The 17,353-nt window shown below is 50.7% G+C and overlaps 1 protein-coding gene across 1 annotated transcript in view; it reads left to right on the plus strand.

Moving 5' to 3' along the window:
* The window catches only part of LOC146813685 (solute carrier family 22 member 7-like), a 172,534-nt gene that overhangs the window by 40,412 nt on the left and 114,769 nt on the right, over nt 1–17,353 (plus strand). Inside the window, exon 4 of the mRNA XM_085609487.1 lies at nt 2,738–2,874. Coding sequence (XP_085465613.1) covers nt 2,738–2,874 — 137 coding nt within the window. The remainder of the gene's footprint in view (nt 1–2,737; nt 2,875–17,353) is intronic.

The raw sequence follows: 17,353 nt of genomic DNA on the forward strand, positions 1-17,353 counted from the left end.
TACAGATACAAGTACTAATAATCTACTTCTAAACAGTGGCCGTGCACCCGGTAAAATAACCTGCATAATAGTCCTATATTCAAATAGGCCAGATCCATTGCTTTTTTTATCAGTCCATATCAACACCAACTCAACAGGCACAGAATAACTGAAAATCGTACATTTAGGGGCCGATTCCGATCTGGGTTGGAAGGGCACCGAACACTATCCGGCCAGAAAAACTACAAGCCGTACACGTGCTTTCTGCCCGACTCGTACAGCTATACGAGCGAGCAAGTACGATGCGAGCTATGTGAAATTCACCGACCGAGTTGTTTCCGGGTCCGAACAGCTCCATACAGCTCGGCCGTAACCTAACCGTGGCGTGCAATGGATGCGATTTACGACCAAGCCAGTACGATATACGCGTCGGCAGGCCGGTGCGAGCCGGAGTGTCCAGCTCGCAAAACGTCGGGGAAGTTGCCTTTGGGGGTCCGCGTCGGATCCCCTGTCACCCACAGCCCTACGACTCGGACACATGGGGAGACCCAAGGGTCTCCCTTAACACAGGCATGTACGGTGCGGATGGCACCGACGCGTACCCACTGAAGGGGGCACCCTTGTGCGAAACATACCAATTCAGTCAATACAGTGAAAAGTTCTGCATTCAGACTTAGTCACCAAAATAGAATGAGAAAAACGCCAGGCAGAAAAAGCAGAGGTCTCCGGCCAAAGAGAGTTCAATGAGGTTGGATACCTCTTTGAAAAAGGACCAATGAAACAAAGTTGCTGCTGTGGAGCAGAATGTAGCGGGAGAAACCGCAAAGTCCATCCACCCGGCAATGCACCTTGGGCGAATATGTGAGCAGATTGGTCCATGTCTCCACCTGGTTTTCAGAGCACTTTTTGGAGTCAGTTTTGAAAATTGGCCATGTGGGCACCTTGAGAACCAGAACCAAGGGATCAGGACACCTCTTGGGGGTTCAGAACTCACTTACGCTGGGTCCAGGTGCAGGTGGGACTCTGTCATGTCTCTGTGGCTTTAAACAGGGAGCAGAAAAACTAGCTCTTGGAGTCATGTCTTGTAGTCCTGGTTGCAGGTGTAGATGCAGGGCTCTATAGCAGGGATGGCCTATGAGTGTTCAAGGCAGGATCCAGGCAGCAATGCAGTCCTTCCAGGCACATCAGGACACAGCAGTAGGCTGTCGTCTGAGAGTCCTTCTCTGGGTCCAGTATTGAACTGAAGAGGTGGGTGAAGATCCTATTTTTAATATGGGTGGGCAAATCATTCAGCGCCACTTCAAAGTGATGCTTAGCGGAGTTTTTTGCCTTGTGCGGCTCGCCAACTGTATAACGGTGAGCACTCACAAGAGAAAAATCATGCACTCGACTTCCTCTTGGTGAGATTGTTCTGTGTGGGTGGGTGTGGCAGGTCGTGACCGCTCACGTTCCGAAATCTGCTGCATGCCCTGAGGAAGCTGCCGCTCAAGTAGAATGTCTACTCGAGCGACAGAAAGAAGCATCACCCTCCTGCATGATGTGGAGTGCTGTTCGTGCTGGTTTTAAAGCGCAGTACAAACTCTCGGCCCTTAAAATCAGTGCAAGCAGAGCGACTTCACATACTCTGCCATTGGTGGAACTCCACGTAGCATGGCAGACTTTTTCTTTCACTTTGCAGAGTTCCGTGGAGTAAAACTCCATGAACTCCACCCAGGCCTAATTTCTATACCCTGATGTCCTTGTTCTGGAAGGTAGGAGAAGCTTCTGGAAAGGTTCTTTAAAATGCATGGAATATCCTGACTTCTCTACCCGGGCTACATGCCAGCTGCAGTGGCAATACAAAGTTGTTATCCCTTTTCCGTGGGGGAAGAGCACAAGCAATAAAGTTGTAAGTGAGGCTGTACTCAGCTCTGCCCTCCCATCCTGCCAGCAGATGGCCCATTCAGGCGCACCTAATCCCTCTATTGTGTGAATGTCTGGGAAGAATTCACTAAGTCTTACTGTCAACTACACCCAGCGATGTGCTTGAAGACAGACTGCAAGTAGAAAGGTCCAAGGTCAGGAAAATGCCAACTGTTTAAAAGTGGCATTTTTAAAATTGTGATGAAAAATCTGACTTTGTCATTGAAGAGCGTTTATCATTACAATATCATAGGTATCAATCACAAAAATGAGATGTCTAACTCCTCTTAATTAGGAATTACAGCTTATTAAATGTAATAAGGGATCCCCAATGTTATGCTATGGGACAGGTTGGCCTCACAGTAGTGCAAAACGTGTTTTGAAGTTTTTCACATGCAGGACTAGTAAATCATAAAAGTACATGTCGAACCTTTCAATGTCACTGTACCCTGCCCTATGGACTACATAGGGCCTACCATAGGGGTAACTGAAAGGTAATAAAAGGGGAGTTTCATGCTTAGCAAGATGGTTTAAATGACAAGTTGACATGACAGTTAAAGCTGCACACAGGCTGCAATGACAGGCCTGTGACATGTTTTAAGGAGCTACTTAAGTGGGTATACATCTCTTAAGCAGCTCCACTCTACACATCTCCATCTGAATCCCTCTACAGGCCCCAAACTGATCAATCCAAATATCATGGAACTCAGGGATGTCTTCCCCAAATTTGATCAAAGTTCCCCTGCTATGACAAACAATCAAAGGCAAGACAGTCAGGCGACACATGAACTAACAATTACATACTTAAACACACGCTCACTGGTAAAACATAATCTGGATATATTTCATCTTCTAGATTCAACAAAACCTGATATTCATTTACTAACTGAAACTTGCCTTACCCCAGACTCAACCCCAGACATCTTGGTTGCTCTCCCTAACAACAATCATATTCTTCAGGCCAACCGACCAGTTAATAAAAAAGGAGATGGGGTAGCCGCTATAATTTGCAAAGAGTTGAAATTGACTATGCTTACCACTTTAGACATTACCTTAGTAGATAATCTGGATATTAAACTAGACTCGCCCTCAGTGCCTTTAATTTGTGTACTGCTCTGCAGACCCCCTCAGACCATGCCGCTCTTTCCTCAAAAAATAGGTGAACACATGGCACACTTAATCATTAATCATGCAAAAATCTTGCTCATTGGCGATTTTAATTACTGGGCCAATGATGTGGCGGGCGGCCCATATTCTGCTGAAAGGACTGACTTACTCAGCGGGTTGAATTGTACTTAACACGTAACATCCACTACACATATTAAAGGACATATCTTAGATCAAAGTTGAACATCCAACCTCGAAGTATCCAATTTGACAGTGTCCCCATGTACCTTTCTGACCATTCCTTACTAAAGTTGTGATCTGTAATACAATCATAGGCAAACCCTCAACTAACGGAGGGCTGAGGGCAAGGAAATGGAACAATGTCAACATTAATGTCTTCTGCAGCTCACTGGCATTCACAGCTCCCATTAATAAGCCATGAGATGATCTTAGTACAGAAAATATCAGAGACTGGCTAACAGCAGCAAGTAACGAACATGCCCCCTTCAGGATAACTAAAGCAGCAAGGCTGACATGAGGCACAGAGATGGTTCTCTGAAAACCTAAAAACTCAAAAGCTGGCACTGTGCCAATCAGAAAGGAAGTGGAAATGGAATTATTCCCCTGTTAAGAAAGACACTTGCTAGCTCAACTAAAGGAATATAAGAAATCTATCCAAGTCACTAAGGCTAGTTATTTCTCTTTGAAGATTATGAACTCTACCAACAAATCAAAATATATATTCTCAATTGTCAATGAATTTTCCAACCCTGATAGAGTCACAATAAAACCAGCGCCATCCCAGTCACTCTGCAACTCATTGAATGCCTTTTTCATTGACAAAATTGCTAAGATCAAAACCAGCATCGCCGTAAGTCCGGCAAACGTGGCCCTGCCTACGGCCTCGAGAAATCCTAACTCCTTAAATCAATTCCCGGCCTTCAGCAATGAAGCCTTCTTGGAACTCCTGGTCAGGGTTAAATCTGATTCCCCCGCTGATAGTTGTCCACCACATATCCTAAAGGAAGTGTTCACTGTAAATCCTGACCCTGCCCTCGGTCTTTTGAATGAATCACTAATGCACGGCAGTGTTCCCAGATCCCTTACAAAAGCCACCATAGTTCCCCCTTCTGAAAAATCCTGTGGCTGACCCTTTCATCCCACTTCACTACCGTCCCATATCTTTGCTTCCCTATCTGACCAAGGTACTGGAATTCCATGTGGAAAAATGGTTATGCTCATTCATCGAACAATCTCAGTTCCTTGACCCCCACCAAGAGAGTTTCCGTCCCTCTCACTCAACAGATATGGTCATTCTGACGGTAATGGATGAATTATGAAAGGAAGATGGCAAGGGCACCCCTCAGGCCCTGGTGCTGTTAGACCTTTCCGTGGCGTCAGACACGGTTGACCATGAAATTTTGGTGGACCGGTTCAGAGGCGCAGGACTCCAGGGCCCGGCCCTTGACTGGGTTAACTCCTTCCTAGAAGATCGGTCTCAATCCACTAGTCTGTCACACTTCATCTCATCTGAGGTGAAGTCCAACTGTGGAGGGCCTCAGGGATCGTCATTATCCCACACTTATTTAATCTATACTTACTCCCTCTGATTCGATCCTTAAGGGAACGAAGAATGAGCACTTTCAATTATGCCGATGACCCACAACTTATATCAACCATCAATAACACACCTGATTCCATTTCTGACATTCAGTCTACCATGTTGTACATTAGTAAATGGATGTATAGCAACCATCTGTAGCTAAACCCAGACAAAACCAAACTTATATCGACTGGTGGCACTCAGAACCCTGTCTACACTTCCGGCCTACGGAGCTGGGCTCTCCTCCATTTCCATCCCCTTCAACAAAAAACCTCAGGGTCACAATCAACAATGACTTGTTGATTAAGTCCCAGATTGGAATGGGAGTCTCCTTCAGATTCTTCCAGTTACGGAAGATTGGGAAAATCAGTAGATCTCTCACTAGGGAAGCATTGATGCAGGTTGTCATAGCCCTGGTTATCTCCCACATAGACTATGCCAATCCATTGTATTTCGGGTTACCAGCATATTTAGTTAACCCCTTCGCTGCTAGGCCTTTTCTCCCCCTGTGCTAACCCTTTTTTTGGCTATTTGTGGTAGTGCGTGCTTAGGCCCCTATAGCTTTTTGACCACATAAGGTATCCACGCCAAATTTGCGTCCTTTTCTTCCAACATCATGTGGATTGTAAAGGTACCCAGGGTTTGTGGATTCCCCTGGAGGGGTCCCAGAAATTAGCCAAAATACAGCTACATTTTCATTTCTGGGGCAAAAATTTGAAAAAAGTGCTGCGAATGAAAGTGTCTGGGTTTTTCCCTGCAAAGGGTATCAAAAAAAGGGCTTGTGGGGCTGAAATCACCATTTTCCCAGCTTTTAGGGAAAGACAGACTTTTGTCAGAAAACCAACATTTTTTTCACAGTTTTGGCATTTTTCTGGGACATAGCCTATTTTTGCTATTTTTTGTGTTTTCAACCTCCTTCCAGTTAATGGTAGAAATGGGTATAAAAGCAATATTGGATACTGGAAAGCTATACATTTTGAAAAAGGTAGACAAGATTCTGAATTCAGTAAGGGGTCATTTGTGTAGATCCATCAAGGTTTCTTTATAGAAACTAACAGATTAAATTTAGGAAAAATTGAAAATTAGTTGAAAAAACAGCCTTTTTAATCAACGTTTTCACCTGTAACTTCTTCTAATTATGACAGCTCTTTGAAAGCAATATACTGTTACATCCGCTGGACCTTACTGATTGTGGGGATATATAGGACTTGTAGGTTCACCAAGAACCCGACGAACCCAGAGTCAAAAACTGAGTAGCAATTTGCAATGCCTTTTTAATATGTACCGGGTATATAGCAATTATTGTGGGAAAATGTATACATGAAAAAATCAGTATGAAAGACACCTATGTATTTCTAAAATGGGAGCAAAATATAGAGTTTAGAAACAGTAGATATTTGCACATTTCCGAAATTGGGAATAATCATACTAGCATTAGAATTATCGGTCATTTTTAAATTGACTTCTTTTGTACACAATGGTGCCGATTACGATCCTGTAAAAACCGGGTACGAACCATCGGACGGAGCAAATTCTCCGTCCGACGTGTACCCAATCGGAACAAGATACAAACATGGAAGTACGATTCGAACGGAAATACTAATTCCGTACGAATCGTACAAAACACCGACCGACGAAAATATACATACAAATGTGATCCGGGAAAGCGCCGACGTGACGTCGGGACGCACGCAGCCTGCCATTCACAAACCAGGAAGTACGATTCGCACCGACGTCATCCCGCACGGAGAATGTTTTCCGGCAGCCAAAAACTGCCGGGAAATCAGGACGACGCGAACAAGGAGTACCTGCACGCGACGGACAGACATGGACCCGAACCTACGTGTCATCCCGGCCCTCATAGCAGTCGACCTCCTCTACAGGTTCCGACGCAGATGCCGCAGAAGGTCAGAGCAACAAAGGGAGGGGGGAAAGGCGGGGGGCAGGAGCAGGGGCAGGCCACACAACCCCCACCCAAGTCACACAGCACACATGCCCTGGACATACCTGACCCCCAGGCCCTGGTCACTACGAGGGGGTGGGGGCGTGTCCAGCAAAGCCAGCGTCCGCCATCACGGAAGTGGTTGACGACGCGAACCGGTAACACAACAATACAGGTACGTACCGTACCCACGCCTTAAGAGCGTGGGTACGATTCGTACCACGCCCACACCTACGTCACCCCAACAATGGCGGGACGGCTGTACCCACGTGGCAAAGGCCTGGGTACGGCCCGCACAAGCATGCAACAGCGTGGGTACGGATATGTACGGACCGTACCCCCACCCCTGTATGCATGGAGCGCACCCCCATCCCAACAGAGTACGTACGGACTGAACCCCCACCCCCGTATGCATGAAGCGCACCCCCCATCCCAACAGTGTACGTACGGACCGTACCCCCAGCCCCGTATGCATGGAGCGCAGCCCCCATCCCAACAGTGTACGTACGGACCGTACCCCCACCCCGTATGTATGGAGCGTACCCCCACCCCAACCGTGTATGTACGACCCGTACCCTCACCCGCGTACGTATGGAGCATACCCCCACCCCAACCGTGTATGTACGACCCGTACCCTCACCCGCGTACGTATGGCGTGTACCCCCACCCCAACCGTGTATGTACGACCCGTACCCTCACCCACGTATGTATGGAGCGTACCCCCACCCCAACCATGTATGTACGACCTGTACCCTCACCCCCGTATGTATGGAGCGTACCCCCACCCCAACCGTGTATGTACGACCCGTACCCTCACCCGCGTATGTATGGAGCGTACCCCCACCCCAACCGTGTATGTATGACCCGTACCCTCACCCGCGTATGTATGGAGCGTACCCCCACCCCAACCGTGTATGTACGACCCGTACCCTCACCCACGTATGTATGGAGCGTACCCCCACCCCAACCGTGTATGTACGACCCGTACCATCACCTGCGTACGTATGGAGCGTACCCCCACCCCAACCGTGTATGTACGACCCGTACCCTCACCCACGTATGTATGGAGCATACCCCCACCCCAACCGTGTATGTACGACCCGTACCCTCACCCACGTATGTATGGAGCGTACCCCCACCCCAACCGTGTATGTACGACCCGTACCCTCACCCCCTTTTTGTATGGAGCGCACCCCCACCCCAACTGTGTATGTACGACCCGTACCCTCACCCGCGTATGTATGGAGCGTACCCCCACCCCAACAGTGTATGTACGGACCGCACCCCCACCCGCGTATGCATGGAGCGAACCCACACCCGTGTATGTTCTAAGCGTACATATCCTGAAATAGGTGGGTTGGGTGCAGAGTCCTCCCAGCAGTGCCCGGACACAGGAGGGGTGTGTGCAGAGTCCTCCCAGCAGTGCCAAGTCATAAGAGGGGTGTGTACAGAGTCCTCCCAGCAGTGCCCAGTCATAAGAGGGGTGTGTGCAGAGTCTTCCCAGCAGTGCCCAGACACAGGAGGGGTGTGTGCAGAGTCCTCCCAGCAGTGCCCAGACAAAGGAGGGGTGTGTGCAGAGTCCTCCCAGCAGTGCCCAGACACAGGAGGGGTGTGTGCAGAGTCCTCCCAGCAGTGCCCAGTCATAAGAGGGGTGTGTGCAGAGTCCTCCCAGCAGTGCCCAGTCATAAGAGGGGTGTGTGCAGAGTCCTCCCAGCAGTGCCCAGACACAGGAGGGGTGTGTGCAGAGTCCTCCCAGCAGTGCCCAGACACAGGAGGGGTGGGTGCCTAACACTCACAGCAGTGCCCCTGCAAAGAAAAGGGTGGAGTACCCACAGATCCAATGCCCACAAATGTCAGTCAGGTGCACAAAGATCCTGCAGTACATGTACCACATGTGTGCGAGGCTGGGAGTATACACATGCATAGCGCAGAAAATAAAACATGTCCACATGAAGTCATGACCACAGTCTACATACACAAGTACAGTGACCACCAAGGACGCCACAAATGATGCAGGTGGAGACATCGCTCAGCATGCATGGCCCAAGTCTAACGAGTCCGTCACACACCCAGCCAATGTAGACACAGCTCAGCACCACATATTGGAATGACCCTGCAGGAAAGATGTCAGGTCACACAGAGGAAGGAACACACCTTGGGACGATGTCACCATGCAGTAACTGCTTACATGAACAAAGTTATGTAGCCAACAGCTTGTGAGGGCACACAGATACCAGGGTCCACCCTATGACCAGCACAAGACTACAATTCCCACACACCCAACACATTACCACCACCCAAAATAATGGAGCAGGTCCACCAACAGCAATACCAGACAGACAGTAGTGTACTAAGGAAAAAGAAATTGCTTTATTCAGCATCCAAAAATCTGTTTGTCCCTTGAAAGTTCAAAATGTACAATGCCCATAGGGCAATCCAAAGTTCACATCCAGGTGGGGGACACAGTGGGACGCGTGTCCCCTGGCTTGCCTGCACAGTCAGACTCCTTCGTCTTCCAGAGCGGGGAGGGCATCATGTGGGGGGGAAGGACCAGGCACCGCAGGGACATGAGGGCGAAGGGTAGGCGTCGTGGGTGCAGGGACGGAGGACTCTACCACAGGGGGTGGGGCAGCACCAAAGGCGGAGGTCAGGATGGTGCTGCACACCTTAGCAAGGTCCTCCAGCGACTCCCCTGCACCCGAAGGAACCACAGGCCCCAAGGAGGGGGGGGGTCGGAGGGATGGATCGCAGCGCCACTGGGGGAGGGTGTGGACAGGGGGGGGACTCAACCACCCTGACCAGGGACTCCTTTGACCGCTTGCGGGGTGGTGTCACTGTGGGGCTCATGGACAGAGCGGCCATGAAGGAGTCTTTGGGGGAGATGTGGCCAGGAGAGCTGAGGGGAGGGGATTTGGAGGGAGTGGATTGGGTGGAATGCGGACTCCCACTCTGGCTGCGTGTCACATGTTTGCCCCCCCACCCAGTGGGTGTGCCTACTTCACCCTGTGTGTGCGTGTCAGGAGGTGTGCGGTGGACCTTCCCTGCTGGTGTGGCGCCTGTGTCTGTTGTGGTGGGTGCATGCTGACGTCTGGGTGTACGTGGGACAGGCATGGGAGTGGGAAGTGTGGATGGGGCAGGGGTAGGGGGTGGGACGTAGCGCTGCAGGAGACCCACTGCTGCAGTCAGTGTCGAGTCTATCGACCTCAGCAAGCTGCGTTGGTCAGCCTGCGATGAATGAATGCCCTCCAAGTATGCCTTCATGTTGTTGAGGACCTGGCTGTGGCCATGGAGGACATTAAGGATCGCAGCCTGACCAACCTGCAACTGCCGCTGGATGTCCACAGACTCGGCATTGGCGGCAGCAGTGGAGACAGGGGCAGGGGGTGCGGTGTCTGGCAGGAAGGAGACATGTGGTGACTGGGCACGCTGGGAAGGGACACGAGCAAGTGGGAGGTGGCTGATGGCAATGGAGGGGGCGGGGAGAGATGTTGTGCCGCTGTCAGCTGCTGGTGCAGCCTCCGCCCACTCGGAGAGCTCATCCTCGGACCCGTCAGCTTCATATTCTGTGGTGGCAGTTGACAGGTCCTCGGCCTCACTCCCCTCCGCCTCAGTTCCACTCGATGTGCCAGCCAAGATGTCACTGCTGGCACTGGTGCTCGGTCCCTCCGCTCCGTCTGTGCTGATGTCTCCCTCCGTGTCCCCCGACGATGCTGTGGGCAAGGTGAAGAGACAGCAATTAATCATACACCTGTATACATACGTCACATGAGTCCAATCTACATAGGTTACAGTGCATAGCCTGAAAAGAAAGATGAGTAACATCTACAAAACAAGGTACATATGTAGGCCCTGCAACACAGAGTTGGTTGACCCACCATGCCACTGAAAAACTATGGAGAGCATGACAAAATAGCAAATGACATGAAATGGATTTTGACAGAGGAGCCAGGCTCTGGGGACAATCCAGCACTGCATCTGCACCACACAGCGTTGCCGAAAATAGGGATGAGCAGGGACCATATCCATGAACTTTAGGCACATGCTGCATAGGTAATACAGAAAACATGCCCACCATGACTGGCTCACTGCACCTTGAGTGTATGTCCAGACAAACATCACACACTGGCCAGACCTAGCAAGGATATATCAGGTTTTGACATGTAGGCTTTGCCCGCACCAACCACCCCCTACATGAGACAATTTGTTGAGACACAGGAAGCACTTACATCTCTTAGTCTGGGTGAAATACACATGGGCTGGATAAATGCAAGATTGGACACCAAATACCCAAGGTGCGCCTGTCCAAATAATCATGTACAAATGGTCATCATCAGATGATTGTAACAAGACACACAGGCACTGGCCACCGTGAGCATGAACAAGGAAAATCAGGTCAGGCTGTACAGTGGACACTTGTACTACATTTTACGTCAATATACATGGTGCCAGGGGACAATGGCACAGAGCACAACCTATGCTGTAGACACTGAGAGTGTCCACATTTTGTGATGACACACATGACACCTAGGAAAACATGCCCCAGGGGACAGTAGTGGCCACACAACTCCATGGTCCTGAATGGGAATGACTGCAACACATGCCACCATCCCTGCACTATGCGTATCGCACACTCATGCACATCATGTCAAAGGCCACAACATAGGACATGCGTGCTGTAAGGCATGACACTTGAGAGACTATCTCCCATGTCTGGACTCAGCATCAGTGCCAACTGACATGGAACCCACAAGTACTGAACTGGACAGGGCACAGGCAAGGTCCCAAAACCTGTTACACACCACCCCCACACATGATGCTACAGGCATTGTTCACGTGGATAAACTGGCAGCCTAGATAACCTTGTGAAGGAGTGACTACACACAGACCAGGGAACACATTGCAAGGAGGGGAAGGGAGGCAGGAGAGCACCGCTATACTGTGGGTAACAGGATCTGCACAGCACCTTTAAACCCTGGCAGTGTATCCATGCAACTGTGCACTTACAAATGCTGGTGACACACAACAAACACACATGTACCTACCCCCTTCCTGCTGCTGCTTCTCCTGTAAGCGCCTGTTCAAGTCTGGAAAGACCACTGCCAGCACACGCTTGTGGATGTGGGTCAGACGGCAGTGCCCGCGGTTCTTATGGGTCTCAGGTGAGTCCCCCAGCAGGACCCGTGCGATCCTCCGCGTCCAGCACCAGATATCCTGCCAGCGTTTTCTCACCTGGGCCAGGCGCCGCTTGTGACCCTCCATCCTCCTCACGGCACTGACGGCGTTCATCCAGATCTGCTTCTTGGCAGAGGCGCCTACCTGTGAGGATGAACAAGTGACACTACATCAATACACCTGGCACATGTCACAGAGACACATATTAGAACAAATTTGCTGTTTACAACAAGGCATAGTATGCATCCAACGCATTGCACCTTTGTCATAGGGACATGGTCCTCTGGGGAAGGGCAAAAGCAGTACGTGCCATTGAAAGTACACAGGTGCAATGAGGGCAACGACACAATCAATGATCCAGGCTCACACTGTGCATCACAAGCTACACCAGGATTATGTGCAGCACCTCAAAGCAGTCACATGCCACAGGCCACTGACGCTACCTCAGCAGAGTACACAGACACACACAGGCACAGGACATTCACCTGCCATTGCCAAATGCAGCTACAAACCTCACTCTGCACATGTGCCACTTACCGGGGGGGCTCACAGGTGTGGGGCTGGCTCTGCACGTCAGACACACAGCACTGCTCCCTGCTCACATCAGATGGGCAGGGTATATCCATCCCTCATGCAGCTTGGGTGCTACACTCCACATATGCACCCACCCACATGACAGGGGACTTACACACACACCGATGTCCAGGGTACGAACACATCATGTGGACACTCTCAGCACAGGTACACAGAAGTAACACACATCTGTGGGTACAGTCACCTGTCACACTGGGCTGACCACATAATCACATGAGTACTGTAGAGGCTACATTCCCAGGAGGATAAGACAGGCAGAATGTGGCATGCACCATGCAGTGATTGTCACAGTAAACACAATGCAAGTGAGGACGGCAGACATGCACCACAGCATGCTCTGGCTGGGAGACATCAGGCATTCCCCCCCCTGGGACTTCCCCTACAGTACATTGCATGTGTGTCACACCTGGACACAATGCCAGAAGTCACAGTCACATAAAAGGGTTACAGTCTGTGCTAGTGGACTCTGCACTCACCTGATACCCTGGTCGCCCATACAGCAGGGGGTACTGTGGGAGGATCACATACAGCAATGCCAGGTTCTCCTCCAGGGTGAAAGGCTGTGCCCTCTCCACAGACCTTGACATGGTTCCAGGGAATCAGGAGCAGCAGCTGGGTCGTAGAATCCAAAGATGTGCAGGCAAGTGCTCTCTCATGGGACCTGGCTGCCTTCTATCTGCCTTGCTGGCCTGTTTCATGCACAGGAGTACAGAGTGATTGGTCACTCACATTTGCATCCTATGTTTCCTCCAATCCCTTCAAACCTAGCACAGTCAGTGGGTTTTCATTGTTTTTTTCTTGAGCATGATGTCAACTCCAGAACCACATTGCAACAAAGTAGATTCATTCAAACTGACTTTTGCTGTGCACCTGCAGAAAAAAATTCATACTTTAAACTTGGTCTCCATGACAACCAGCATGCATGTGGGCCTTTATACTTGTCCCTCATGTGTCCCCTATGTAATTTGGATATTGACACACAGGTACGGTGCGTTTCGGGGCCCTAGGGCACCCCAAATGCATAGCAACAGCCCGTACAGGCGTGTGTACGGTACGTATCACTATGGGTACGCATACGCGAGCACACCCGTAGTGATAGTGAGCGTACGCGCGTGTGTACGGTCCGTATCACTATGGGTGTGCTGGCGTATGCGTACCCATAGTGATAGTGAGCATACGCACGTGTGTACGGTCCGTATCACTATGGGTGTGCTGGCGTATGCGTACCCACAGTGATACGGACCGTACACGCGCCTGTACGCTCACTATCACTATGGGTGTGCTGGCGTATGCGTACCCAGAGTGATACAGACCGTACACGCGCCTGTACGCTCACTATCACTATGGGTGTGCTGGAGTATGCGTACCCATAGTGATAGTGAGCGTACAGGCGCCTGTACGGTCCATATCACTATGGGTACGCATACGCCAGCACACCCATAGTGATACGGACCGTACACACGCGCGTACGCTCACTATCACTATGGGTACGCATACGCCAGCACACCCATAGTGATACGGACCGTACACACGCGCGTACGCTCACTATCACTATGGGTACGCATACGCCAGCACACCCATAGTGATACGGACCGTACACACGCGCGTACGCTCACTATCACTATGGGTGTGCTCGTGTATGCGTACCCATAGTGATACGGACCGTACACGCGCCTGTATGCTCACTATCACTATGGGTAGGCCTATGGCAGCACTCCCATAGTGATAGGGAACGTACACAGGCCCTCAGAACGAATGTACGGTGCCTTTTACACATCACAGTGGTGACAGGCAGCACACAGGAAGGAATAGAGCTGACATACTTGTCCATGGATGGACATCAAGGCATTGTCTGGGCAGTACTACATGTGTGGGGCACAGGTGTGAAAGGCTGTGATATGGCACATTACTCCTGAGTCGAGAAGGCAATAGATGTATGATGTGATGTGTACAGATGTTATGTGTGACGGTGCAATATGTGCCAGGCATGCCCTTCACTCCTTTGACATGTGTGCATGTCGTACTGCACACTTGGGATGAGCGTCGCTGGCATGGCACAGTCAACAACACACGCAAGTGTCCCCTGATGCCCGCTACAGGGGTTACCACTCCAGACATGTGACTACCCACGGTGCACGATGTGTCTATGTCATGTATGTGTGGTGTGTTCCCATTAGCTTGATGTTGGTGTTCCCTCAAAAGCATCAGCTGTTGCAGAAACCAACATGTGTCTGTGTGTAGATGGACATGGCACACTGTTACGCACACCAGGCCACATGTGGTATCGGATGTGAGGTGTGTATGTATGCATGGGACACGGAGTGGCGTAACAAGGACCTGTCTGCATCCTCTCAATGTATGTGTGGTGAGTCATGACATGTACACCTTAATGGCAAGGTGTGTGGGCTGTCCTAGTGTAATGTCATGTGACATGTGGCTCTAGTGTTCCGCTACCTGTCTCTGCAATCGACATCCTACTTCTGCTGATGTGTTGATGTATGTCACTCCTGTGTTGCGTCTGGCTGTTCACTCACACTGGGACACAGCTAGTCCCATGCCATGGCATGTGGAGGTTCACAATCTCCGTGTGTAGCTGAGTCTTGGTAGGAGTGTCACCTGGCAGCCATACGTGTCCAGGGCATGTAGCACATACCTGACTCCGTATGTAGCATATGTGTATTGACAGATTAACATGTGCTCAGTACATATAAATTGTTGTCGTAGTGCACTCACTCTTCCTTGTCACTTCCAAATTACTGCAGAGCGTCGCCTCTTCCCCGACCAATTCCGGACTTGGCTGACATGCGGGAGAATGACTGTATATGCTGCTACCGCTTCCCCCAACCGTTGATTGAGGAGTTGACGGCAAGGCTGGCACCACACCTGCTACCGCTGCACAGGTATCCTACGGCACTGACACCCAAGCTGAAGGTAATGGCAGCCCTACATTTTCTTGCCACGGGTACCTTTCAATATACCATAGCTCATGTTGGTGGCATGTACCAGAGCATGTTCAGCCGTGTGCTGCATGATTTCCTAGAGGCCATGTTGCTTCACCTGGATGAGTTCATCCATTTCCCAACTCCTGAACAGTTGACTGGGGTCAAGCGTCGATTCTATGCCCTGGGAGGGATACCCCATGTCATTGGGTCCATAGATGGGACACATGTGGCTTTGGTACCACCACAGGCACAGGAGGTAGCGTACAGGAATCGCAAGCACTACCACTCCATCAATGCCCTTGTGGGGTGTCTGTCCAACATGGTGATTTCACATGTCTGTGCTCGTTTTCCAGGATCAGCACACGATGCCTACATCATGAGGCGTAGCAGGGTGCCTGAAATGATGACGCAGCTGCGCAACAAACGAGCATGTGTTGTTGGTGGGTACACTCTGTCTGTCCTGTGCGTAGACTTCCAGCCCGACCGCTTCTCCTGTCCTACTTATGTCCATGTGGTTTCCATGTAGGGGACGCTGGCTATCCCAACATGCCATGGCTGATCACACCTCTCCGCAACCCCAGCACGCCGGCCCAGCTCCGCTACAACACCGCCCATGGCCGGACAAGGCGAGTGATAGAGAGGACATTTGGCCTCCTGAAGAGCCGATTCAGATGCCTCCACAAGACCGGCGGCGCCCTCCCATATGCCCCGGCGAAGGTCTGCAAAATCTTCATGGTCTGCTGCATGCTGCACAACATGGCAGTTGAGAAAGCTGTGCCACTCATCCTGGATCAAGATGATCAGGACCATCCACCCGTGGAGGACGAAGGGCTTGGCAATGGGGCTAGTGATGTGGAGGATGTGGTTCCACAGGAGGGCATTCGGAGCCGGCTCATACGCGACTTCTTTGCTTAGTGGTGAGTACCAGTGTCTTAGTGTGCACACATTGGTCCCCGTGTGGCATGTGTTGCGATGTGTGTGTCCATCTGCATGTATGCCACGTGAGTCAGAGGTGTGTGTGGATGTGTCACTCGAGTGATGGTGCCAGTGATGAGTGTATTTCCCCAGTCATAATTGTGACCTAGCATGTTGTCATCCGTACCTGTGTCGAGTACATGCACATGCAAGTGGCTGTGCTTTTTGTGGCTGACTTCTTGTGTGTCTCTCATCCCCAGGTACTTGCGCATGCCGTCTGCTGGTTGCATTGTTGTGGCACTGCTATTCCTCATGGACACGTCATCGTGTGCTGACTCAGCGTTACACGCACGGACAAGTTTGGAAGTCTCCTTAGGGTAAGGGATGCATCAGGGGTGTATTGGGTGTGGCAGTTGTTTACGATGTGTGCACACTGCCCCTGTCGATGTTTGGTTCCTCTGCAGACATGTCGCATCACCATGGGACACATTACATGTAGCTGGGTACACCTGAATAGATGGTCAGACTTGTTGACAGTCATCTGTGATGGGATAGTGGATTGTGATGATGGCATCAATGTGTGTAACACTGCCCTCGGACACATACGGTTTGCATTGGCTTGACATGGTGTGGGACTTCCACATCAGAGGATCAATGGTGTATGGCAGCCTCTCCGTGAGCAGCAGGGGGTGTTTAGCTGTTACCCGACACTTGTGTGCCAGTTCTATGGCTATCACGCATTTGTGCTTCAGAAGGGGGGTTCCAGTGTTGGACCCACATGTTACTCCACATGACCTGTGTATGTGTACTCCGAGTTGCCTCTGCATTCCCGAATACATGACTAATAAAGGTGTCCCTATGCCTCCAAGGTGCCTCTTCTCAGTCAATGCTGGTGTGTTGCCACGGGGCATACGGCATGTCTGGCATGGTTTTCTGTGATAGTGGCTATGTGTCTATGTGTAGAGTAGCAAGATGCAAGCTGTTTGTGTGGGATTAGACTCTGTATTGTGCATGATGTCCATGACTGTGTGGGTATTGTGACATGTGCCATTCCCATGCATCCAACGTTGGCCAGGCCACCATTCTCTGCATCCACCTGACTCAAGCTTGCAGGACATGGTTCTGCCACCTGTCTACACATACCTGGGTGCCCCCCAGGACACTCCACATGATCCCTGACCTCTGCGCATGACTGTC

Source organism: Triturus cristatus, chromosome 6 (genome assembly GCF_964204655.1).
Source record: "Triturus cristatus chromosome 6, aTriCri1.1, whole genome shotgun sequence".
NCBI lineage: Eukaryota > Metazoa > Chordata > Amphibia > Caudata > Salamandridae > Triturus > Triturus cristatus.